The following is a 25,328-nucleotide window of genomic DNA, read 5'->3' on the forward strand; positions in this document are numbered from 1 at the left end:
CGACGGTATGAGGGAGTATGACGTTGTGACGGAGAACAACATCGTTAATTGGGCAAGTGACGTATATGTGCCGTCAGGAACTGCGGAGATCGGGGCCAGCGGCACATAAATAGAAGCTTCGGGTGGTAGACGAACAAATTCGGCGGATCGGAGGCGGGGCTTGACACCGGTGTTTTCGGAGCAGTAGGGCAGGTCTAAGCGAAGAAGACCAGTTGAGCAATCAATAAGGGCAGAATGGGCCGTTAAAAAGCCGATGCCGAGGATCACGTCGTGAGGGCAGCGATCGGTAACAGTGAAGAGGACAGGGGTAGTGCGACCGGAAATACTCACGCGCGCAGTGCACAGTCCTACGACTGCGGCGACGCTTCCATCGGCAACACGAACGGCGGATGAAGAGGCGGGTGTGACAACCTTTTTGGGACGGCGGCGAAAGGATGAGCTGAGGACTGAAATTTGGGCACCAGTGTCAATGAGGGCAATAACAGGGGCACAATCCACATAGATGTCTAGAAGGTTGCGGCGATGAGCGAGGGTCAGCAGAGGATTTTCGGGCCGGGTCGTCAATGCAGCGTCACCTCCGGGATCTGCATTGGTTAGTTTTCCGGTTGAGAGCCGAAGAAGTGGGGAGATGAGGAACGGTGAGATTGGGGCGAGCGGGACCGCCGGGTCTGAGGAGACGGTGAGCGGCTGGACATGCGCGGGGCTGGCGAGTTAAAGTCACGAGTGCGCGTATCACGGACATAGGTTGGGTGTGGGACATAGTCGGCGCTGCGATCAGAATAGTAGCGAGGTCGAGGTGGCGGAACCCAACGGCTGCGGCAATGGCGAGAAATGTGGCCGACACGTGAGCAGTTGAAGCAGATGGGTCGGTCATCCGAGATTCACCATTCGTCCGGGTTGCGGTAGCGGTAGCGGTACCGCGTCTGAAAGGGCGTGGTAGGAGCCGCAGCAGCTACGACTGGAGCGTTAGGTTGGAGCGAGGGCTGTGCGGAAGGTTGGCCGGAGTTGAAGCCCACGTTCGTGTTGAGGCCCACATTTGCGAACTCCTGGCGAACGACAGATTGGGTTAAGGCTATAGTAGCATCCGCTGGCTGAGCAGCGAACGCAACGGGTGTCAGCTTCTATCTCTCGACAATCAATCCTGGTCAAGTTCGAGGGATGAGATTGCTGCTGTAAGGTTGGACTATCTTCGCATGAGGACGTAGCAGCTGTGTTTGGCAAGCGTTCGAATCGGTAAGTAATACGGCGGTGTTTTGCTTGTTCAAACTGGCGGCAAACTTGGATAACTGAGTCGACCGTTGGACAATCTTTGCAAAGCAGCAGATTATAAACCTCGTCTGCAATCCCCTTTAATATGTGGCCCACCTTGTCTAATTCGGACATGGCGCTATCCACCTTTCGGCATAGGGCTAGAATGTCTTGAATATAAGACAAGTACGATTCCTTCGAAGACTGGGCACGGGATGCCAGGTCTTTTTGTGCGCCAAGTTTGCGTCCGGTCGGCTTGCCAAATAGGTCTCGAAGCTTCTCCTTGCAAATCTCCCACGATGTGATATCGTCTTCATGCGTCTCGAACCAGACGCGCGCCGTACCTGCCAAATAGAAGATTACGTTGGCGAGCATGAGGGTCGCGTCCCAACGGTTGTGCTTGCTGACCCGCTCGTACATGGCGAGCCAGTCTTCTACGTCGACGTGGTCGGTGCTGCAAAAGGTGCCTGGATCGCGAGGCTACGTCATGACGACGGTGGGAGCTGATGGTTCCGCTGAAGAAGGTGTTGCGTGGCATTGCATTGTGATGGTACCAATCTGGCGGCCACTACGGATATCCAGGTTTGGCGACTTACGTACTTCCAGCAATCCTCCACCAAATGTTAAGGAAAAGTACACATTGGTAAACGCTAGTTCACTTTTAGATGCACACGACACACCGCACACCACAGAACGAAGTCAGCTAGGCCTGAGCGTCGTCTTCTTCCCTACTTCACATCAGCACGTCGTCGTCGTCTCCATACTGTGCTCCGCAACAATATATAGTGCAAAATGCCCGTGCAATACAACATTGGCGTTTCGTGTGAATGAAACTGAAGCATCGAGGGTGGTTACCATTTAGGAGAGCAATATAGCAGCACTGGCGCACAAGCAGGAGATGAGAGAGAGCTGCGCCGGAGGAGGGAAGTACGTGAAGGAAAACTGCAGTGGTTTTCAAACTTTCTCACCTTCCACTGTACTGAACTAGACTCAATGTTTGGCAGGTCTGTGTAGTTATTTTTACGATTATTGCGAAAACACCAGAGCAATCGCCGATTGAAAGTGCATCGTTCAAACTTCCCGCGGCCCGCGACGGCGCAAGAGAGGAGGAGAGTGAAGAGAGAAACCTCACCCGCGCCGGCATGCGTGACGTCACCGTGAGGATAAGCCGGGCGTTCCCAGCAGCCCGAGTGCGTTTTTAGCCTGTGTTGATACTCGTGTTTCAATGTTGCGGAAGCTCAACGTGTCGCTTGAGTTGAACACCCGTCTCAACATGCGATACGCCATCGCGGCGGGGCGGAGATTAAAGGAATCCAACGGCCACAGAAACGAAGGAAAGCGCAAGGGATTGTTTCCATTAACTCGATATTTTTAAGAGCCTCGTTCTTCAGAAAATGCAACATCGGCGCTGTGATCGATAATTAACGGGTATAATATTGGTAAGTGGTAGTTGCCAGGTGGTATGGCCGGACACTAATATTGCTGGTGGGTTATGCGACGTCACCTGACCACACTAAATGGCCGGGTTGCCGGGGTGTACCGACTCAGATTTCGTTTATGGGTTTAACGTCCCATAACAATAAAAATAACAAAAAACAATAAAACAATAAAATAAATAATAAAAAAAATAAAAAGCCGCTCATGAGTTGCTATGAGAAACACAGTAGTGGAGGGCTTCGGAAATTTCGACCAACTGGGGTTCTTTAACGTGGACTGGCATCGCACAGCACACGTGTGCCTTTTTTCGCCTCCCTCGAAAAGAGACTGGAAGAATGCAAACATTATCCTCATTCATAAGAAAGGGGACGCTAAGGACCTTAAAAATTACAGACCAATCAGCTTACTGTCTGTTACGTATAAGGTATTTACTAAGGTAATCGCTAATAGAATCAGGACAACCTTAGACTGCAATCACGCAAAGGATCAAGCAGGTTTTCGGAAACGGCACTCTATAGTGTTTAGGGCGCTCGACTGCTGGGTCCAAGGATGCGAGATCGAATCCCGGCCTCAGCCGCTGCTTTTCGATGGAGGCGAAAAGCTAGGTGCCCTTTGCTCTGCGATGTCAGTGCACGTTATAGAGCCCAGGTGGTCAAAATTTCCGCAGTTTTCCACTACGGTGTCTCTCATAGCCTGAGTCGCTTTGGGACGTTAAACTCCGAAACGAAGTCAAACCTTTAATCTCCGAACAAGCTACGGACGATGCCTACTGTGCCTGCATCAAGGCTTCGCTAGATTGTCTTGGGATCACCCGAACACCCTTGCCATTTTGCACGCCATCGGCTTTATTTTTCTCGCTTCCCTTTCTGCCGATCGGCAAATGCCGCACGTTTAGTGGTTAGCCGTGGAGGAAGGGAAAAACTTAGGAGAGGCCCTTGCCATTCCCAATGCATCGCAGAAAGTGTGGCGGAAGTGACGTCAAAGTTTAGGGTTAGCCAAGTCGGGCCATTAGCAACAGCGACGCTGTTGCTATGGAAACTCGGGCCACCAGCAACAGCGTTGCTAAGGGCCCTAGGTACGCGAGCGTCGCGGAGAAAGAGAATGCGGAGGGTAAAGGAGGAGGAGAGACGTTGCAGCGTCCGGTCGCGGCGCGGCCGCGCCGGCTTAAACAAAATGACGTCAGGGCCTCTCCTAAGTTCTTCTCTTCGTCCATGCGGTTAGCCAACAGCCACGCGTCGCTGAAGACCACGTTTTCCCCGGAAGCAAGTATGCACGTGGTAAACTTGCCCTAAGGTGGATAAGGCCGCTGTGGATGACTCAGTTTCATTGAAAACCGGCGAGGTCAACCTGTGGAGCGAGACAAACTCTTCGCCCGGCGCAGTGTTCGTGATGCAGACAACGCAAGTGGCTGAGAGGTGCATGGCGACTTGACTAGACAGCCACTACCGCCAATGCATATCGAGGGGACATGTGATGTTGCAACGCGGGAGGCTCTAGGCGAGTAGCCACAACGTCACTGCCGATCCACGTGCGATGAATCGTAGAATTTAGAAGAGGGCACGCTGTACTAACACTTGCTCTGTCATAAACGACGAAAGATCTCAAGTCGCGATAAACGATGCCGTTCGTCTCGGAAAAACTTGCGAAAGAACCTGATAAACAGAATTCCCAAGTAGCTGCTGTTGTATAAATCTAGCCTGTCTGTTATAAAGCCTTTGGTTGGAGGTTCTGAGTTGGTTACTACTTCTTCCTGGTTTCGGGCCAGTAGAATACACATTTCTTTTCCTATGGCGCCCACATTGAAGGGATTTTTCAATGTCCTGCTCTCACAACGCCGCTGCTTTTAATAAAAAAAAGAAAATTTCATCTACAAGCCGTCATGTTTTTCTTTTGTTGTTTATTGGCATTACACGCGTAAATGTGCTCGCTTATTTTCGGTTAGTGTTAATTGACGCTAGACGACATCAAACCCAGTCTAAAATGGTAAAGCGGTAGTGCGTCCTTCAAAGTAATAATCAAAACACCGGACATGACATAATCATGGCACGACAGTGTCTTGAACAGTGTCGCAACATTTCACACGTAACTGCAGGACAACAAAGCATAGTTCTGTTGCCTTTTCTTGTATCTCTATTTTGATAGCGGTATAAACTCTATAAAAACTTATAGAACCTTCTATATGGAGAAGTAACTGTTAATTAAAATAAAGTTGAATTAAAATAAAGTTGAATTAAAATAAAGTTGAAGTTAAAGTAGAATGTTGCATTCTATTCTAGGTTTAAATGGACGCTCGAAGCTAGTAACGAATGGTCCGAAATTTGAGGGCTTCGTGGTGATGCGTGTGAACTCTGACGAAAAGGATGAACCATTTACGATTTTGCACTGCAAAGCAAGGAACGAGACAGCTATTTTGCGAATATCAAGATTATGTTCGCGCTTCGAAAGAAAGCGCGGCACGCTCACAAGCATTGGGACCAGAGCCCATGCATGTCGCCACAGATGTTGCCACCATACTACTGTTGTTGGCCATGCCCACTGCCGGAAGCTTGCCCCCTCCTGTATAAGGCTAAGGCTGCCTCACATGTGAGTTTCAGTTTCTTGCAGAAAAGCGTTACTATATTGCAATACAACCACAATGAAACTTATCTGGGAAACTGTTAGGGCTATGCTCCTTCAGTAATCCGTTCAGCTGCACGTTCATAAAACAAAAATGAGAGAAAACGCGGTCCAAATGGCATGTAAGTGCCGTTACTTGATGTTTGACGGGCCAAATAAACTGGTCGGATGTGAACGAAATCCTAGTAGAAATTCTACCCCTTCGGGACTGAGCTAGACGGTCTTCATTTTAGTGATGAAAGCTTTACTTGGTATAATAAAGTTGTCTTCCATCTCCCCATAGCTGCCGATAAATTCTCCTCTGCATTTTGCAGTGATATCACGTATATCAGAGGTTTTGTGTACACATTTCGCACGCAATAAAATGCGGCCGTCACGGACGAGTTTCGATAACCAGGAAATCTGAAAACTATACAAATCCGGCCTTCCGGTCCAAATGGCATTATAATATCAAGTTCGGTTTTGAGAAAATGTGTGACGCTAGCTCCTCTCCGTTTATTCCTGCATACATGTGCAATAGGCGTTGCCTTGAATCTGAATTCCGTAAGCTCCTGAGGGAAAGCACGTGGGGAAAGGGAAACACTTCTTCAAGCCTTACTACACTCAACCAACAAAAGATGTAGTGGAAGAGCTGGGTTCCACGGTTAATCGAAAACAACTGTGGCGCAAGATACGGCGCCTGATAGCAACAAACCAGTCGAACACTTCTATAGCGCCCAGACAAGAACACACGGGCAGAGTCTTTCTCTTGGCTTGAAAGTGGCTTTCGCCATTGGCTTAACGAATTCCAGAGGGTAAGAGAAAGAACGGAGTGTTCCTTTTTCTTCAGACTGGTGGAAGAGTATAAAGACTGGATGCGATGCATCACGCGAAGAGGAGGTGTGTTAGGGCAGGAGCTACTAACGCGCCGAGAACTGGCGTCGACCAGGCGGTATTGACCTGCCCGAGCCGCGCCTGCGGGCGCCAAATCGAGAGCGCTGCACGCGTTCCCTCTCCTTTTGTTTGCAGCCCTTCAAAGTCGATTATTTCGCTCTCGCTACAGACACGAGCAACAACCGGTCGCGAAATAGGTTCCTTTTCTGTTTCGCTTTTGAACTGGACGCGGTGGCTCCTCGTCACTTTGTCGCTGCCATCCGCCCGCCAAAGGGAGTAAACAGAGGCCCGGTCACGTCCGGCCAGGTCGGCGGCGAGACAGCTCTGGCCAGAGCGAGGGACCAAGGTCGTCCTTTTTATGCTCTTCTTCGAGCTTTTTCCTCTCGATCGCTCTCATCGTATTCTCAAGCTATTGGCTTCCGCCGTTGTTTCGAAAGCGGTGCAGGACGGCAGATACGAAACATTGCCGCTTCATTTTATTAGAAGGAAGGCTTTTGGACCTTTATATTTTGGCTCCGTCTAACTGTAATAACGATGACGTCATCGCTGAGTTCATCACATACCGTTGGTTGCGGAAAATGAGTAGATAAAATTAAAACAGCAGTCATGCGAAAGGAAGCGCAGTTGTAAACCTGGCGGGAAGTGTTCGCTGGCAGGGTACATCTCGTCTGTTCCGCACGGCTGGCTTATTATTATTAGTTAGCAGCAGCGGGCATCTTTCAAGTAAGGTTGCACACGAATGTAAAGGGGAAAAAATACTTGCGGCAAGCAAAACTTCCCCCCATCTTTACTTGTCACGCTACACGAAGTGTATTCTTAATTGCTTTTATTTGCTTTCCTAACAACAAGTAAATTTATAAGAACTTCCTTCATAGACGCAATTATTTATGACTTTTGTGACTCAAAATAGATAGCTCGTCTGGCTCAGAATTTCGCTTATTAAATTCTGTGACCTCATTTTCACTTATCGGAGTTCCGGGTAGTATTTACTAAAGCATTTCACTAAGCGGTACTAGCTGTTAAATATCAAATGCAATTACAAGTCTATTTTCCAAGCTTATGGCTGCCGCTTTTGCCCGAGAGCACCTGCGTAGCAAGGAGATTGGAGAGTCAAGTGCCGAAATAGTTGAATTCACTTTTTTAGTTTTTTGTCGTGATAATAGAATTTCTGTGCGCTCTTTGACTGTGAACCACTTGTGACAACTGAAGTGTCACTATAGTGGCATCAATATGTTGCGTAGTTACAACAGAAAAGTTCCGCAGTCTGCAAAAACGTACTATAAGGAGGAAACTGCGGATCAAAAAAGTACCACTGAATTACACAAAAATCACATTGCGGCAGAACTATGGAATATTTCGGCGTATTTTGAACACAGTTCTGCAGTTTCTTTTTCCGACTGGTATGTCCCGGTAGGCGTACATTATCGCTGTTGCCACGACGGCCAGCTGTATTAGTCACGGGGTCGGCCACATGATCCCTTTAGGCGAAGGTTACTTGAGTGGTACTGTGAACCAACGAGTAACACTGCTTGAAGGGGCAGCTGACTAGCATTCTCTAGTTTTGTATGTATTAGTGGCGGAGAGATGAGGGAGCGCTGATGAAGAAATGAAGAGGACTCACAACTGGAAGGCATCCCATGACCTTTTGAAACCGATGCAGTCCTGGTGTGCATTGTGTCTCGCACATCACCACCCTTGGAAGAACAGGGACAAATGTTTTCTACGTTCAGCTGTGTCAGTTACCTTCGTCCTGCTAGTGAAAGAAAGGGAAGGTGGAGCATGTTTCGCAAAAGCTTGCCCTGCGTGCATGGTTTACCCCCCGCAGAGCTGTAAGCAAAGTGTTGCTATGCGCCGGAATTCCCCTATCGAAAAATGAACGACACGTGGCCCTCCGCTCTGTCGTCTGAAGCTTTTCCTCAAAACAACTTTCTCTCAGTGTCGCTATTTGCGGAGTTTAAGGACGTCGGGCCTAAGTATTTTATTTTTTCATTGGAGTTCCTTAGCGCATCTGCTTCTGAATGCGTCTTCGTGCCTGCTTCTGTGAATATGAACGACGTCCACACCATATTTGGCTTTTTCTATGCCACCGATAATCTCATCATGACAGTAAGTCCGATCAGCTCTACGGCGTCGCCATTGACAACTAAAAGTAAAGCCTGCTCTATAAAAAATCCCAAAATTCATACAAGCCTTCGTAACATTTTTGTGAAATCCCCGAACTGAGCTTGTGGTCCGAACACTACGGCACAAGGGATGTAGATGCCACGCTTTCTCTCTGGTACCTACGCTGCGGTACGTTTTTGTGTTCATATGCATGTACCAGCAATGCCTTTCGGCACAAAGCTAATACAAAGACTCTAGAGGGAAAGCTGCCCGTTCAGCCCATGCATTTGAGTGGTGAACGTGGGATTTCCGCCATCATCATACTGTTTACTGGTTGCCAGATGATTTTATTTGCTAAATCTGGCACATAAAGGTGGTTTGAAGCTGGCAACGTAGATCGTGTAAAGATGGCGGCGTGCAGTTAACCGGCGGCTACTGTAGAGTAGGCGCAGTAAACAACGACAGAATCGTCGCGTCTTCAGCATTTCTGGTGGTACTTTGCGTCGATCACCTACTGTAACATCACATACGTGCCCTGCTTCTTTTGAGTTGTTATCGTAAGGCCGGCCATCCCTGCGATTGTTATGCGCTCCGCATGCATTTTGTCTGTCGAGCACACCTGCCTCTCCTTTGTGCCTGATCACCTAAAAACACATCAGAATTTTGCTTTGGCGCAAGACGACGACCACAATATATTAAAAAATGAACAGCGACGAATTCCTCAGCAACGGCCCTTCTTGGTCTATTCGGGATGGCTTGTGCTGCATACAGTAAATGTCAAAAGGTACTTGTGTGCGTTTACTGCTGATCTGCTACGTCTGCTCGCAAACATGGTTTCCAATCGTTCTACATCACTCCTTTACGACCAAGAAGGTGCCTGGAAAATCATATAATATGCATGAAACTTGAAAACAATGTATAGGGTTATCCTAAAGTTGTGTTATCTGCAGCGGTTTTTAAAACTTTTGTTCAAACCTTTAGTCATATTTTACGCATTGATCAGAAACTGTGCTGGCCACAATGATGAGTTTGATGATGGCGGCGAACCAGTGGGAAGCGCGTTTCTCTGCTTAGCTTTCCCTCTAGTGTTTGTGTATTAGCTCTATGCCTTTCGAAGTGAGACATAAGCGATTCATCAGTAAGAGCTCTTCTTACTGCAGCTGACTTCTAAACGCTGTGCTGTCTGCGTGAATGGGCTGATTTATAACGTCGTCTGTGCACGCGCCGTACTTCCTCTGCTGTGCTAACGGCACCGTGATGTTGTTTCGCTTGTGTGAAGAGCCTGTTTTGTTTCTGATGTTGTTTGCGTCCCAAATGTCTTTAAACGCCAGCGGCTACATCAACTGCGCAGTCGGAGATTCTGCGTAAACCGTCATGACCTGTGGTGAAACACCGGCAATTCTGTCGACTTTTGCCTTCATTTTGAGGTGGTCACAGCTATAGGGCTAGGGAAGTACTGGCCGCATCAACCGAAAAGGGAGACTCTGGTTCTTTTGGTACCCTCCACTTTTCGCTCTCAATGTTTGTACGCTGTACAAGTGGTGTGGCACTTTGGGGCACGAAAGAAAAACGCATTAATTCGAGCATATTAGGGCATGGTACTCACGGCTGGAAAAGCCTAACCTGGAGTTGAAATTTTCGGAAGCGCACATTGCTCACACGCGTACTATTTCGACGGCTAATGTTACATCTTATATATAATCTTGTATTCAGTTCACCACTGGTTCTAGTTACGCGCTTTTAGAGTGACCATTACGTTAAGTGGTCGCGCCCCTGCCGTTTTGCAGCATTTATTCAGGTAGCGGTTCGCCCTATATTTGTCGTGACCAATTATCGTTTCGGAAACAACGAAAACAACAGGGACAGATAGGACACAGAAATAAATGCTAATTATATCCCCTTTTTGCCCATGTCTCGCGCTGATCCCGAAAAGCCTGTGCGCCATCTATAATTTAATCCCAGTTTTCACAGCATTTATCTGGCCGTTTTCCTGCGTAAGTGCCTTCCTGAGGTATATCTAGCGGTTTCGGTGTCCCCATCCGGCTCATCAGCTTCAGAGAGAGAGAGAGAGCGCGAGCGTGTGTGTAGCTTCGGTGCCTAGGACGTGTCCTCTCCCTTCGCTCATTTTATTCACCATCGTTTCCTTGCACTTCCCTAATCTAACTGCGTTCAGTGTCGCTGGCGTTCGCTTGCTGCCTTGCTCTACTGTGCTCTCAGGTGATTTTCACCGTCCAAGTCATCAATGCATTCGAAATACTGGCCTTGTGTGGAGCCGTGTGACATGCTAGGGCTTAGCCCGCACGTTTTCTTTTTTAAGCAATAGCTTATAGAGCTCGTTCGGTCGAAAAGCCGTCGGAGTAGTAGTAGTAGTAGTAGTAGTAGTAGTAGTAGTAGTAGTAGTAGTAGTAGTAGTAGTAGTAGTAGCAGTAGCAGTAGTAGTAGAAGTAGTAGTAGCAGTAGTAGTAGTAGTAGTAGTAGTAGTAGTAGTAGTGGTCGGCACCACTTGTCAGAAATAATCAGCGGCTGCGTAAAGGATCTTATCAATGGAGTTCAGGCGCTTCAGATGTCAGATAGCAGATACCGGGGCTGGCAAGCATCTTTTCCTTCCTTTCGTATATACAAAAAGGAACCACAACAACATTTTGTGGTTCTAGTGATTGATGACTGAATTATGTGTGATAGGCGACGCCGAGTTAAGGAAGTCACTGTTGTTAGCTTAATAGCTGATGAACCAAAAGAAATAAAAAAAAAATTAAAAGGGGTGGGTTCAATTTTGTCAAATTACTCAGAATGGAAAGCCAACATTGCTGATGCTATATATCGGTGTATAAAAATCAGAAAAAGAAAACAGAAAAATAAAAACAAAAGAATTGACAGATTGTTCACAAAGCCCTACTCGAACGTTCTCGTCGCCGATACTGGCGGCGAACCGTACGTGAATGTGATCGGCGATTCGGCGCATCTTCAGGACGTCTTCCGCATTTTCTTGCAGAATTTGACCGGCTTCTCCCTCTTCTCTCTTTTCCCCTATTCTTCTTCTTCTTTTCTTCTTGTGTTTCCTTCGGCAAAATTTATAAAACCGCATGTTAAGAACGACCTGACTGGCTTCCTATGTAATAATTCATTAACCATTATCCTGTTTTATAACACGCAAATTTAACTGCAACGAAAAAAAACAATTGTAGAGCGAAAGCTGTACTCAAGATTTCGAATTAATAAAGTGCTCCCAATACATCATGTTTTATGCATCATTTCTTTGCACCCCACATTTTTACATCCCTTATTACAGCGTTCAAGTGATGCTGCCCCACAGGTTGGAATCAGCTGAAAGCGTCGCCATTAGCATGCAAAGCAATGCATAATATGTAAAAGCGTTAGCCGTGTTGCCCCGTGTAGCGCTCGTGTTTTTCGCTTCTCCCTGTGTTCTATCATGTTCTGCGATGTGCCTCGCCGTGATGGTGCACCAGCAAACCCAAATCCACATTGTTAGCAGGAAAAGCCCAAATCAGCTTCGATTCGTGAAATGGTGACGCGAAGAGCACTGTTTGGCAACATTTCTATACCATGTCTTGAGCAAAATGGCCCAACAATGCATTTCTGCATCAGCAGTCATCCTTGGTGGGAGGGGGCTCTACTGTCTTTCATCATGACTCTGTTGCTGTTGTTGTTGGGGTTGTTCTTGAGCAGTGAAAGCAAAGAAGCGAAGTTCACTCACCATGAAGCGATCCAGTATCTCACACTGCGAATGTATAAGGTTATGCACAATTGCTCTCTGCCATCCTCCTGAGCACAAAAGTGCGCTTTAAGGTTCTTTCCATCTCTTTTTTCTTTTTTTTTTCCTAAACCGAATTGCTGTCAGGTATATATACAAGTTACGCGCTGCATCTTCTTGGCTTTGAACCATCGTAAAGAAAGAGCGAGCGCGGTTGGGCTTCATTGCACCACCCGATCACGTCCGAAGGTATACGTACGCAGCATGTGAGCAGAAAAATAAACATTGGTATTCCTGATCGCGTATCTGCTTGGAATAGAATTGAGCATTTGTTCGGTTCGATGTATTGCAATTGAAAAAAAAAAAAAAAGAGGAAAGTAGAAACAGTGAAGGAATCTAGTCGTGTGTTGGTTGAATGAAGCGCTTACACGGCCTTTCAGCCGTGCACGGAGTAAATAAAGTCGAATTCACCAGTTTGTAAAACTGTTTACGCCTCCCGAGGAGGCTGGTCGCTTTTTATGTCAGGTGTATTTTGCGCCCGTGTAATGTGTGGAAATCGTCGGCTCCGTCAACTGGGCAGGGATGCTCTTTTCGACCTTGGTAGCTCGACACCCGCCTTCTGTGTTAGACGTGTTCGAAAGCAACCACACGCGGGTTGTCAGAGGGGATGTGGAAATGTCAGGGGGAGGCCCCAAACACGCAATACACGAGAGTCAGGGAATGTGACCTGAAGGTCGGTCGTTTGGCGCTGCCATTTACCCGCTCACCGTGACGTCACTGTATGCTTTCTCCCTTCCCACAACCTTCAGTCACCGAGCCAGAATCGTTTAGTAGTGTGTCAGCAGGCCCCGTGTCAATAATTACGTGACTGGATGCAGGTTTAGCTCTATGAGGGCGGACATGTGTTGCTTTAGCGTAGATAGGCAATCGACGACATGCGCAGCACTGCCTAAACCATCAGTTTGTTAAGCCTCGTCCGCTGTACTTTTGGCCTTCTACATGACCGTTCTTGTATGCTCCCTATCCCTGCGCTATAAGAGGGACGTAGTACGAATTGGAATCAAAAGATGGAAATTACGCACGAATGAAGCTACTTGCGCTATAGGATATTGCAGCAGCACACGTCGCACCCAGCGCGAGCGGCACCAGGCGCGGCCGACAAAAATGAAGGCAGTCCAATTGAGCCCCCGCCTCGCGCCAAGGATCGCGTGGTTCAGTTCTAAGCTGCGTATCTCAAGGCAGCACGGCATTCTCTAGCTTTGCAGACAGTACATTAGCCGCCATCTTCATCATGCCGATGTCATTCCCGTTGATGCTTAGAAACTGATGACCCGCGGACCGCCGAGAACTGGGAAAAGCGGAGGGGCAGTACAGATACGGCACTGCAGGGACCGTCAGCGGACAGGACGAAAGTGTTATCGCCGGCGTTGGCCATGATGCGAGTGGCGTTGCGGACGTCCGATGTCACATTTAGAAGCTGGGATAGTTGTTGGCAGGGCTTGCTAAGAAAACATCCCAGAGACGATGCAAAATAACTCACCAGAAGCAGTTAGTATCAGATTAGGTTTACTATACCCACACAAAGAAATGGTACGCTAGCAGGTAAAACTATGCACATAGGCATCATGCAAAATAAGAGACACCGTTAATGCGTCAAAAATCATAAGCACACTTTTTTGTTAGGATTGGGGAAGGAGGAGATAGGGAAGGTGGTGTACTACGTTGCAACGCGGCCTACTCCTCTTAAATTTGTCACAGGATCACATGCATGAATAATAACTGCACTGTGATTGCCAATGCCGTTGTGTATTACATTCAGCGAACGCGTTCTTGAACGCCACGTGCTCTGCTGACGAGTAAAGTTTTGTTGTTGTTTGTTTTTTTTTTGTAAAGGAATATAATCATATGTCTAAACAAAATGTGGCAGAAATGACTGATATCAATGCTTCCATGTTTTGTTGTTTTGTTCTCTATAATAATGAGGAAAATATAACAAACTTTAGAACTACACCAGTTCGAAGCCACAAAACAGTGCGTGCCGCTGATATTAAAAAGATGGTTGCCTAGAAATGGCCAGGTCTGGGACAAATATTCTAATAAACGTTAGCTTTCAAGAACCATGTTTACATGTATACATATGCAAGGGAAAAACTGAATTATGCCGTCCTTCGTTTTAATATATTGCGCAGAAGCAGCTGTGATCATTCACGTATTGTGATTAATTGCATCAAAAGTCCATTCGCAACAGAGGGCACATGAAAAGAGCAGAAATTGCAAAATACGCAGTAAATTTGCGAAGTAGAGTTATTAACGGGCCAAAAAATATGTCATTGAAAACAAAGTCTATTGCATGTATGCACAAAGCCTTGTGTATAAGTTTACTACGTATCCAAGCAAACCTCACTGCGTACAATGTGTCAGACAAGGCAAGTAAACCTGTTGCGCAATCACAAATAGTAAGGTTTACGCATAGAAAGACATGCGATCCACGAAAGACCAAAACTTACGGACCTTTGGCGAAACGCTGTAAGTCAGCTTTGCTGCATAGCACAAACTCCTTTACCATCCCGGCGCAATGGAAGAGGTTTGGGCTATGTAGAGAAGCTGACTTCCAGAGCTTTGCAAAGGGTCCATAGACCGTTCTGCGGTCGCGACAGCACCGAATGCACCATATGGGTCGAATAATGGAGGCAGAGTGGCGAAATCAATAAGCAAATGTGTATTTTAACAGCCTAAGTTAAAAAAAGGGTATTGATTTTATTCAAAAGGAAGTAAAATCAGCTAGATAAAATGGAAATAAAATAAACTGAAGGCCTCAGACGGTGCGGCAAGGTGAACTAGCGAATGTGCTTGTTGGTAAACGTCGCAGAGGCCCGGGAGCCAATGCGTAAGGTCGGTCAAAATTGGTTATTGATATACACATTATTTCGTATTCGTATAACTTTTATCATGATGCTAAATGCTACAACAAAAAATGGCGAATATTTCTGCGCTTTTCATAGTCACGCGTTGTCGAAATTACAGGTTCATGGACCTGAATGAAGATACGTTTTTTACCTACGTTTGCGGTTTTGCTATCTAAGGACCAACTTCGCTCAGTGGGGAAATTTAGCGTTGCGGTTAATTACTTCAGACACGTTGGGTTCGTCGTCTCTCTGCAGCCAAAGCATGCGTTCCTCAGACATTGCAGAGTACAAGTAGTTTTCTTTAGTGATCGCATAAAAATGTTTTCTCAGAGACGGCAGTGATCATTGGAAGGGTGAAAAGAATCTGCAGCAATTTTCACGCATTCAGATACAACATACGGTCACAATGAGAGGGCATCTTTTCTTGTTCTGGGGCCCTGGCTTCCAGGTTTGTTCGTACGCTTTGTCCGCCATAGTCACAGTCTGCTTCAGCAGCCCTCGCATGAAAATCCTTCGAAAAGAAAAAAAAAAGGGTCAGAACATTTCCTGATTCCTTTTCTCAACCACCTTGCACTGGTATTATTGCGGATGGTATAATTGCAGCAAATGCTTTTAAGGTTGTCCGGTGCTTTTCGAACTATTGGGATAGTACCCCTAATGCGTGGTCTGTGAATGACATGAACACAGTTCTCCGGAAATATTCATCAGCATCTTCTGATACAACTTTCCCCCGCTCCTGCAGTCGGACACTTCCTCGGCTGGTGACTTTCACATCCATCTTTTTGCCAGTTCGTGTATTTGTGCAAAGCTTTTTGAGAATGAACCAATCGCATTCTTTTCACCATGTTTGATCGCTTGCTGTACCACATCTACGTCGTCAATGGCCTCGCTCATGGCGACTGAGGCCCCATAAGCCTTTTAAGCCTTCACTTCGCTACGCCTCTGGTGGCAATCTACGCACTCAGGTGTCCGACCCCTCGAGATTTTTGTTGCGTTCTTTTTTTTTTTTTTTTTTTTTTTTTCCTTGGTGCGTGGTTTGTTTCGGCTTCTATGTGCTCTACGCATTCGTTCTTCAAAGTGAAGGGTAGAAATGTAAGCTATACATTGTGTTTGGTATCACACCCAAAATAGTGACAGTAATGATGTGCATACAAGTCAATACCACTTTAAAGGCTTCAACTTGGTTTCGACATTGGGGCAATTAATAAAGAACTGAAAATCTACATGCAAAATGTTTTTTACTTAAATAGGTTATTACTGACACAGATAATTTATTTTTTCTTCGATATTTATTTTCACCCAACAATGTAGGTTCACAGAAGTCAATGCTCCGAAGGGCTTGACTGACAAAAAAAAAGTGGATTATTAGCAGTGTATACAAAGGAAACTAATTATTAAAACAACCTTACCTTGTGGCAAACGCTTGAAAAAATCTGAGTTGCTTTGTTGTCAACTGATCTACATATATGTCGGGCTTGGACGCCTTTGTTTACCTTATTCAGCCATTTTCTCCGGTCTTTTCATCAGCTGGAACCTTGAATCCATTAACGAACACACCATAAATCTACCGGCACCGTTCAAAGTTCTCTTTCGTACATCCTTCTCTGCTTTACTGGTCTCTGGCCGGTCGCCTCGCACTGAATATTTCCCAGTCTATATATTTCTTGACACAAGCTCTGTCGTCGCATTACATGCTGGTTCCATTTATACGTCGACCTTTCGGGAGGGATTCACAGCTCCTCATTATTAAGGCCATTAATTTAGTCATTTAAACGTGCAAATATTTTGTTGTTCAGTCAATACAGGATAGTCATTCTGCGAAGCTCGTTTATGTAAGGCGAGAGTTTCACATCTTTTTTCCGCAAAACTTGGACGTACTCTCCTCTTCTATGAACTCCTCGGGAGAAGGAGAGAGAGCAAAAAAATGTGCACCAGCCTTGTCGATTGGCCACCGTCACACCGGGAAACCCTTTAGGTGTCGTTTTTCTTTCGGCGTTACGGTTTGTTGTGGTACATCGCTTGTTCCCACTATTGCAATACTTCGTGTACAGTGTCTATTCGAAATGCTTGAAAAGTTTGTTTTACATCTGTTGTTTGTTTGTTTTTACTTTATTAGCACGGAATAAAGGTGCAACTTATTCGCAGTGGGTTCAGACGCACTCTAAACAATACAGAGAATTCGAATAACCTTAATATTCGACTGAGAACTGTGCGGGAATGTCGTGGTTCAAGCAAGTGCAGTAGATTCCCGTGGCAGCACCGATTATCACTACACAATAAGCGCTAATATGGCTTTCGATAAATTACCTTGCATTACGTGATATAACTCAGATTATGATGAGTGCACTGGTGGCACGAAGACAGACGCGCTTAGCAGACACGCTTCCCTGTTCGGCCTTCTTATTAGTCTTGATAGCCTAAATCTTATTAGCAGTTGTTAGCGCTCCAGGTAAATGATCCCTGACAAGCTCAGCAACAACTATATTTATTCTCTGTCTGTATTATTTAACGACTTTCAAAGCACGGGCCCCACTATAACATAAACATTTCGCGACTGTCTGAACGTTCCTTCACATTGACCGGTCTCTGTCTCTACGCACGCTGTACTTATATCCAGTCCGTTTTCTTCTTATTCCGGGAGCACGAAGCCATCGTCCCGTAATACCGCAGTCGGATCGGCGATTCCGGTTCAGGTGGCGATAGCGCGGCGGGATCTTGTTTAGGTCAAGACCAAGGCCTCGCAGAGGCTGCCCGGGGGAAGGACGCGTCAGCCGGCGCCGAGCGCCTCAATTAATCGCAGACGTTCGTCTCCCTCTGGTTATCTCTAATGATCGCAGATCGGCTCCCAACAACCGGTTGACGCGACAGAAGCCCCAGACGGTCATTGCGGCCACACAGAGGTGTTTGGATGGCGGACATGGAAGAAGACCCTTTAATAGCGCGCTCATGGTGTCCCATAATATGTTCAACTGCCGCCATTCTAAGCAAATGGCAAATAAGGCATACGACGTCTTGGATAAAAGCTTCGCTACTAACCTACGGGGTGCCCCCCGCTCAGCGGGGTAATTGTAACTCATCGTATTACACAATCAAGAACGTCATTACTTTGTTGCGCGCAGTCTTTCGCTTGGTCGTTCTACGTACGGTCTCTGGAGAAATGCAGTTTATTGCGTATGCAACCGACTGGACTAACCACACGTTTAGAGGAAGATTCGTGAGATTGATTGTTTTTTCCCCTTCTCCCCCTTGTGTGTCCCTGGCTGCGGGCAAAGATATACTGGCCGGAGCCGACTCGTGCTCTGATCATGCAAAACACGTGAAGCAGATGGCGAGGATTCGTGTAGTGACTGGTGCTAGCAGACTCTCTCCCTCTCCGCCCATCGTTACGGGCTCGTAAGGCCCCACGCGAGGCGTCACACTCTCAACCAACAAACGTCGTGAACTGTGAGAACCCTTGTACGCGCAAATGGCAACGGCTGTCTTCCGCGTCGAGCGAGAACTGCGGGATGCGCTGATATCTCCTTTCGCCGGTTAATGACGTCGGACCCTCTCTCTTTCCTCCTTTCTCTTTACCATCGTGGGCAACGTAGGCTAACTCGGCGGCGGCCGCCGACGACGTGCCTTCGCGTAGTAGTCCCTCTCCCCTCCACTTCACCATCAGCGCAGACCCGGGAAGAAGTGTGGCCGCGTACTAGCGCCGTTCCGCGCGCTCTCCAGATCGAACCTGGCTTACTCACTCACGCATACGCGGACTGACCGGACGAGAGCCACGCACGTGCTGCTGTTGGCCCATCTCTACGCCCGTGCTCGCAGAACGCTTCGGACCGCCGACACTTGTTCAGCACTTTCCCTTGTGATTTGTGCCGTTTCTCAGTGTCCATTCCTTCTCTCGCGTGTGAACAGGCAGGAGCGCCTAGCAACTCGTCGACTCCTGTTAGCACGACGCTTGGCTTCTTCCCACGCGTGATCTCTGCCAGTCCGGCTGGTCAGCTCATTGTGCGGTCCTCACTGACTGATTGTTCCTTCACTCCGTCCCACAAGATTTACCTTTTTCTTTTCTTTTTTTTTTTTTGTACTGCGGATGTTCTGTGGGTTCTCGTGCAAGCCGGGGCTCTGCATCACTTCCGTGTTTTTCGACGTTTCGACTGGTGGCCTCGCCTTATTACTAGCATGCGCACTCCGGACGTTTCAGTCCCGGTCAGCGACGGCGAGGCGAAACCTGCCGTCATGGCACTGGAAGCACCTGAGCAGAAGAGTAAGTCCGACTGAGGTTCGCCTCTACATGGTACATGTCATATTCTCAGTCCTTGTAGGGCCTGTGCTGAAAACTTTGTGTACTATATACAGCAGAATCTTCTTGTTCTTGCTTCAATTATTTTTAATTTATTGGGAAATTAAGAATTATTTCCCAGATATCAGGAGCGGTGCGTCCAAGAACAAGAGCTTCAACTTGGGCCAGCTCCGGTCTAGTCAAAGGCTTGTCTGCTAAAATTTCGAATGTTATGCCAGAGGCGACCTCTCGTGGTGCAGCGCACTTACAAAAGCGCCTCCTTGTTCCTCTTTAGACTAAGAGTCTGTCACCGATTGTTTTACGCCGCTTCGACGCTCTCATAAAAAAAAAAACACACAATAACCAGCACTGTCCGCGATTTCGGTTAAGGAAACTTTTACTACTGTCTAGCGTATTATACCAACCATTGAACTGAATATGAGCTGAGAAGGAATACAGTGTGATATACCTAACTTCTCACAAACTTTAACATTAAAAACTACGAGCTGTACAGTCTGTATATGGGTTTTACAGAAAGTCGGACATGAGGCACATGATAGAGCTTAGTGGTTCGAGAATACAGCTTAGTGGTTCGAGAACTTCTATCGTTGATTTAAATATGGTTTTTATAACATTGGCTGAACTTCGTTAATACCAAAGTGAGCCCCATTTTCTCTTTTATTAAATTTTCTTATTAGAGAGTGGCTTTTTAAGTCATCATCCTGAGCCTGACTATACCCACTGCAGAGCGAAGGCCCATCAGGCTAAATAGTCATATGTATTTCACAACGTTCTATTTGAACACCTTGCGCGTCTTCTTTAGCAGTTTCCACTTTCACGTTCTGAAGCCATTCGACGAGTCCTGGAGGGAACATCCTCGTTGCATCCTTTGTCTCGTCTCTCTTTATGAGGTACTTTCTAAAGAAAACGCGTAACTTCTGCAGCTGCCTCTGGGTTTCAGGAACCGTTAAAAAATATCCAACATTAATCAAATTTTGGCTGGTTCTTGAGTCACGTTGGGAGAAGCGGCATTGAGAGAGCAGACGTGATGATGATGACGACATATTTTGTTGGAACATGAACAGCTTTGACCAGACTGCCATCACACGAAGTATTTTTCTACACAAGGTGAGGTCTCCGAACGGTTTCCAAAGCAAAACACCGCATTGGAGTCGAACGTCACTCCATGGGGACGCCCGTAGCTATTGCGTCACCTATGTGTACCTAGCGGAACTGATGATCGAACCCAGCACCTGCCGCATTCGGGGTTGATGCCCATGCCGCTCGTTCAGTATAGCCCCACAGAGATTTCATGAAGTCAATACACGGTAACAACTGGCAATAGGCTCGGGACAATGAGGAAGTGCAGCTTGCTATTTTCTGAAGCCTACAACACACACATGAGCGCGCACAGGACCTTAGTGAGTAAACAACTTAAAACTTATTTACTTAAGAGAACGCCAAAATATATTTTTGCACTTCTTTAAAGACACGGAGACCCGTAGCAAAGTGCTTGGAGACAGGTCAGAGAGAAAGGACTCGTGTGGCCTGCGGCAGCAAATTCCTTCGCGTGTCCTGGTGTAAACATTCAATTTTGAGTGAATGTTTCTCGCCTTTGAAGCGAATACAGCGGTTTACATTTCTTCTGCAGACTGCATTCGTCGTTCAGGGTTTTAAAACTTCAGAGCTGCTTTCTCAGTGGAGTTTCACTGCGCACGTTCCGTGGATGCGAGAGAGCACGCGACTTGGCCAACCTCCAGAGGCATCGAGTTTCGCGTTCGTTGGTTCACGCTCGATATCTGTTTTCGCGTCCAAACCGGGGTAACTGAGCTTGTTTTCCACGTCCTGTCCGCAAAGTTGTGCAACGGCTACTCTGGATTCCTTACCAGTTCGGGCAGACACTCTGCACAGAGTGCGGTCCTCAGCGCATCGTCAGCGTCCCGCCGACGCAAGGTTTCCACTGTTGGAAAGTTTCCGCAGTTTCACAGGCTTGCTCCACCGCAGCGCATCTGGTTTCTGAACTTGTTTCAGTTCGTTGCACGGAAGACACGAACGTAATGCGAGTGCATAGTGTGTATTGCACATTGTAATGGTCACTAGTTGTGTTAAACTGCCTTTATTCTGGGCGCTGATCCGGTTGAATGTCCATTTATTATGCGCAAACCACTCGCTGAGAGAGCAGTTGCAACCAGCGGAGCAAACGGGCTGAAAATTCACTTTTTGTTTTCTGTATACCTAAGCAATAGGCACTTGGGCACGTTTGCTTGTGGTAACTAAAGCGTAAGGCATCTGTAGTTCCAGTCGGTGGTGCATTTTTTTTTTTTTAGCTTTAGATTTTGGGCGCAGTTTGATACTGTTGTTATTGTCGGTAAAATAATTAGCTGGTGGTTTAACTTCGGTTAACGCTGGAGGGAAGCGAAAGCTTTATGTACGACCATGGCTACGCTCATTGTCAAGCTATAGGATTAAACACATTGTGCATTTCTCCAAATGTAAATCCCATTCTTCATCGGTTTCTTTGGCACGCCGCCTTTTCAGGGTCTCGTTTCGACGTGCCTTCTTCGCGTTCAGACGCGCTACTGTAGCAGGTTGTTCGTCCCCCTCTATCTTACGCAGTGTTGTATCGTAAGCAGGAGCCCGCGGGCTCCTATTTATACACGTATCGCCCCTCTAGTGCCCTCTACTTCAACGCCAAACTAACGTCACCTTTCGTGGCCTTGACCTTGACAATATCGCCCCTCTAGCTCCCCTTTCTTCCACGTCACAATGACGTCATCTCATGTTACCTCGACCTTCACAGTGGTCACGGGCCACTTGGCGGCCTACGTGACTATGCCCGAAAGTCACATGGCGACTACCAGGCTTAACACAGAAGTATGGCCCCTAAGTCTCCCTCAACCTGAAAACCGTGCATTCCTAACGGCTCGAACTGCCGGTGTAGTGAAGCTTTCACTGGGAAAGAAAAACATTTATTACACAATAAAATGCTTCCCATTGCGGTCCCTTACACATTCTGTGGGTAAGAAATAAGCTAACTATACATGAAACTCTGATGTTTGCTTGCACCGACTTATGATGTGATGCGTTGCAGTGCTCTCGGTGCTCCGAGCGACTACATAGGCGAGTGTAGTAATTTTGGGTCTCGAGGTTGTCTCGTTTTTAAAAGTGCATCTTCACAATATTACCGTTCTTGCGAAAGACGTATCTCAGTGGGAAGCTATGAATACATGCAAGCGCGCAGGCCTCACTGCGCATGCGTTCTAGTCTCGCACCTCCCAACGCTCCGCCGCTTTGCAAAGTGGTTGACGACCTCAGCTCTTATCCACGTAGCTGACCTAAAATAGAGCTGCACCAAAGCGGAGGTTAGATCGCATTATTTTTAGACCACTATGGAGCCTTAGTTGGTCACTTGTGATGAAGCTTTGCTTTCGATGTACACGGAGATAGCCAGCGTCGAACACAAAGCCTGTGTTGAGGCCGGGCGTGCCACAAATTTCACGCACAACTGCGCGGCAGTGCCGAAGCCCTTCTGCAAAGATAAGTGTACAAAGCAGCTGCCATCACTGTACTGCACAGCGTCTTTCAATAGACACCTGGACGCCAGGGGTAAACATCCGCGAAGGAGTCATCGTAACATTGTTATGCAGGCCAACACCTGCCGCTGCTTATTCGGCACCTTTTATTGTCGCTAGCGTTGGCGTCTGTACTGTGAACGCTAAGAGTGCCGAACAGAGAAGTACAGAGGCGTAATAACAATTGGATAAATGTGAAAGTAGATACCTCGAAGCCATTCTATTCCCGTGTAGACGCTAGGGGTATAGCAGCGATCATTTTCGCATAGCAAGGCAGGATTTCCCCGTCGCCTCGCCGACCGACTGCGCGTCTATGCCTTTGGCACATCGTGAGGTCCGGATAACAGCCTCGGCATCTCCTTTCCTTTCTCTCGGTTCTACGTTTAGACTAAAAGGGAACGGAGATGCGAGAAATCATTTATAAGAGAGTGCCCACCTGCCCCGGCAGGTTGCCGAGTTCTCATTCCTACAACACGCGTGAGAGGAACAAAGTGAATAATAGTGGCACGAATCGCACGGCTGTGCTCTAAAAAATAAACAAACGTTTTGTTTCAGAAATAATAAATTGAGTCGCGTCTTCTTCGCACTTAATAATTCGTGTGCTTGAAGGATGCGCTATTACCATATTAGTTTCAATCAATCAAAGTCAATCAAAGTGATCTTTATTTGTAGGAAACGAAATACATAAAGAATATTTGGACCGATAGCCGGGGGGCTAGTAGACGGTCCAGTACAGAATAAACTTGGTCAGGCAGCCGTAATGAGCGCATACAAACACACACACACACAAACATACAAAAAAAAACGACTCAAACAGACAAGCAAAAAGAATCAACAGGCACGGAGAAAAATACTTTTCAGCAAGCAATTCATAGGCAATTAATACAAAACGCAAGCGCACATACACAAAAAAAAATGGGGGGGGGGGGAGGGGATCATAACTCTCCTTGGCTGTTAATAAAGAACATTTTACAACTCATTTTAAAGTTACCTGCAAGTTTTACATTAATAGGCAACGTGTTCCAATGTTTTGCTCCAGAAAATTGTACTAAACGTTCTCCGTACACATTGTGGCAGGCAGGGAGGTTGAAATTGCCATTTAATGCGTGTCTTGTATTGCGAGATGGCAACAAGAAAATATCAAGTGGCAGAGGAATACTAGTATTAATGATGTTATTTACCAATACACAGATTTTGTATTTAAGCATTGATTCTAAAGAAAGTACTCGATTTTCTAGAAATAAATTATTGTTGCTGCAGTCGAAAGATACGCGGTATATTATACGCAATGCTCTCTTCTGCAGTCTCTGTAAGGGAAGTAGATAAGTTTTGTACGTTTGTCCCCAAGACTCACAGCAGTAGCTGATGTGGCAGTGAAATAACGAAAAATACAGGGAACGTAGTATGGTGTACGGGAAATACCTTTTCGCCTTGGTAAGCGCGTAGCAACTGAAAGCTAGCTTTTTAGATAGCTTATCTATCTGCTCTTGCCAGTGCAAGTGTTGGTCAAAGATAATACCAAGGTATTTGAAAGAACAAACTTGCTGAATACAATCGTTGTTTAGAGATATGTGAATCGTACTAGTGTCAATGTTTCTTCTCTTGGAGTGGAATACTACATATTTAGTTTTATCTACATTTATTGTTAGTTTATTAGCACGAAACCATTCTGAAACATTAAACAGTTCGGACGTTATCGTATTTTCTAGGCCCAAGAGTGACTTAGATGTGAACAAAAGAGCAGTGTCATCTGCATACATAAAGACTTTTGAATATTGAACGGCCTGCGGTAGGTCGTTCACGAAAATGGAAAACAAAACAGGACCCAATACAGATCCTTGCGGGACCCCGCAAGTCACAGGTAGTAGTGTGGAGTGTCTGTCACTCAGCACTACTTTTTGTTTTCTAGCGGAAAGGTAGCTATCAAAAAACTGGAGAGAGGCATTAGTAATACCACACGATTTTAATTTTTCCAATAACTCTGAGTGACAGACGCACTCAAATGCCTTTTTTATGTCGAGGAATATTACTATTGCAATTTGATTTTTGTGAAGAGCAGTGTTAATATGGTGAGAAAGTGATGTGACAGCAGTGGTTGTTGATTTGGCTGAGATAAAGCCATGCTGCTCAGCACAGATTACATTATTATCAAGCAGAAACTTGTTCAATTGTAAGGATATTAATTTTTCAAAAACAGTATTGATTATACTAAGCACAGATATGGGTCTGTAACTACTGGGGTCATTGGGATCTCCTGTCTTGTAGACTGGCACAACTTTCGCAATCTTCAAGCTTATTGGATACTGAGAGCTAACCATCGCATGGTTAATTATGTTGCATAAGGGGGTGCAAAGAATGTCGATATTGTCTTTTAGCACCTTCGATGGTATTCCGTCATAACCACAAGCTTTGTTTTCTCGCAGATTTTTAACTACTGACCTCATTTCTTCTTCAGTTATCTCCCGGAAAGCAAAGGTATTATTTGTTGCAATAGGTCTTCCTAGGTGAGGCGTTGTTGAAGGAAAGCCATTAACCAGTTTTTTTCCTCGATCGACGAAATTATTATTGAAGGTATCAGCCATCTCCTCTGA

At 46.4% G+C, this 25,328-nt stretch overlaps 1 protein-coding gene across 2 annotated transcripts in view; it reads left to right on the forward strand.

Annotated features, from left to right (window-relative positions):
* Positions 1–25,328, forward strand: part of LOC146209717 (prestin-like) — a 235,849-nt gene that overhangs the window by 38,465 nt on the left and 172,056 nt on the right. Inside the window, exon 1 of one of the 2 annotated variants that reach the window (XM_084603107.1) lies at positions 19,051–19,150. The exons of the other annotated variant lie outside the window; for it this stretch is intronic. Coding sequence (XP_084459233.1) covers positions 19,066–19,150 — 85 coding nt within the window. The 5' untranslated portion in view covers positions 19,051–19,065. Of the gene's footprint in view, positions 1–19,050; positions 19,151–25,328 lie in introns of those variants that run through there. 2 annotated transcript variants of the gene reach the window in all.

The sequence above is a fragment of the Amblyomma maculatum genome, chromosome 1 (assembly GCF_055883805.1).
Source record: "Amblyomma maculatum isolate TAMU_Amacu chromosome 1, ASM5588380v1, whole genome shotgun sequence".
In the NCBI taxonomy this organism is placed as follows: Eukaryota; Metazoa; Arthropoda; class Arachnida; order Ixodida; family Ixodidae; genus Amblyomma; species Amblyomma maculatum.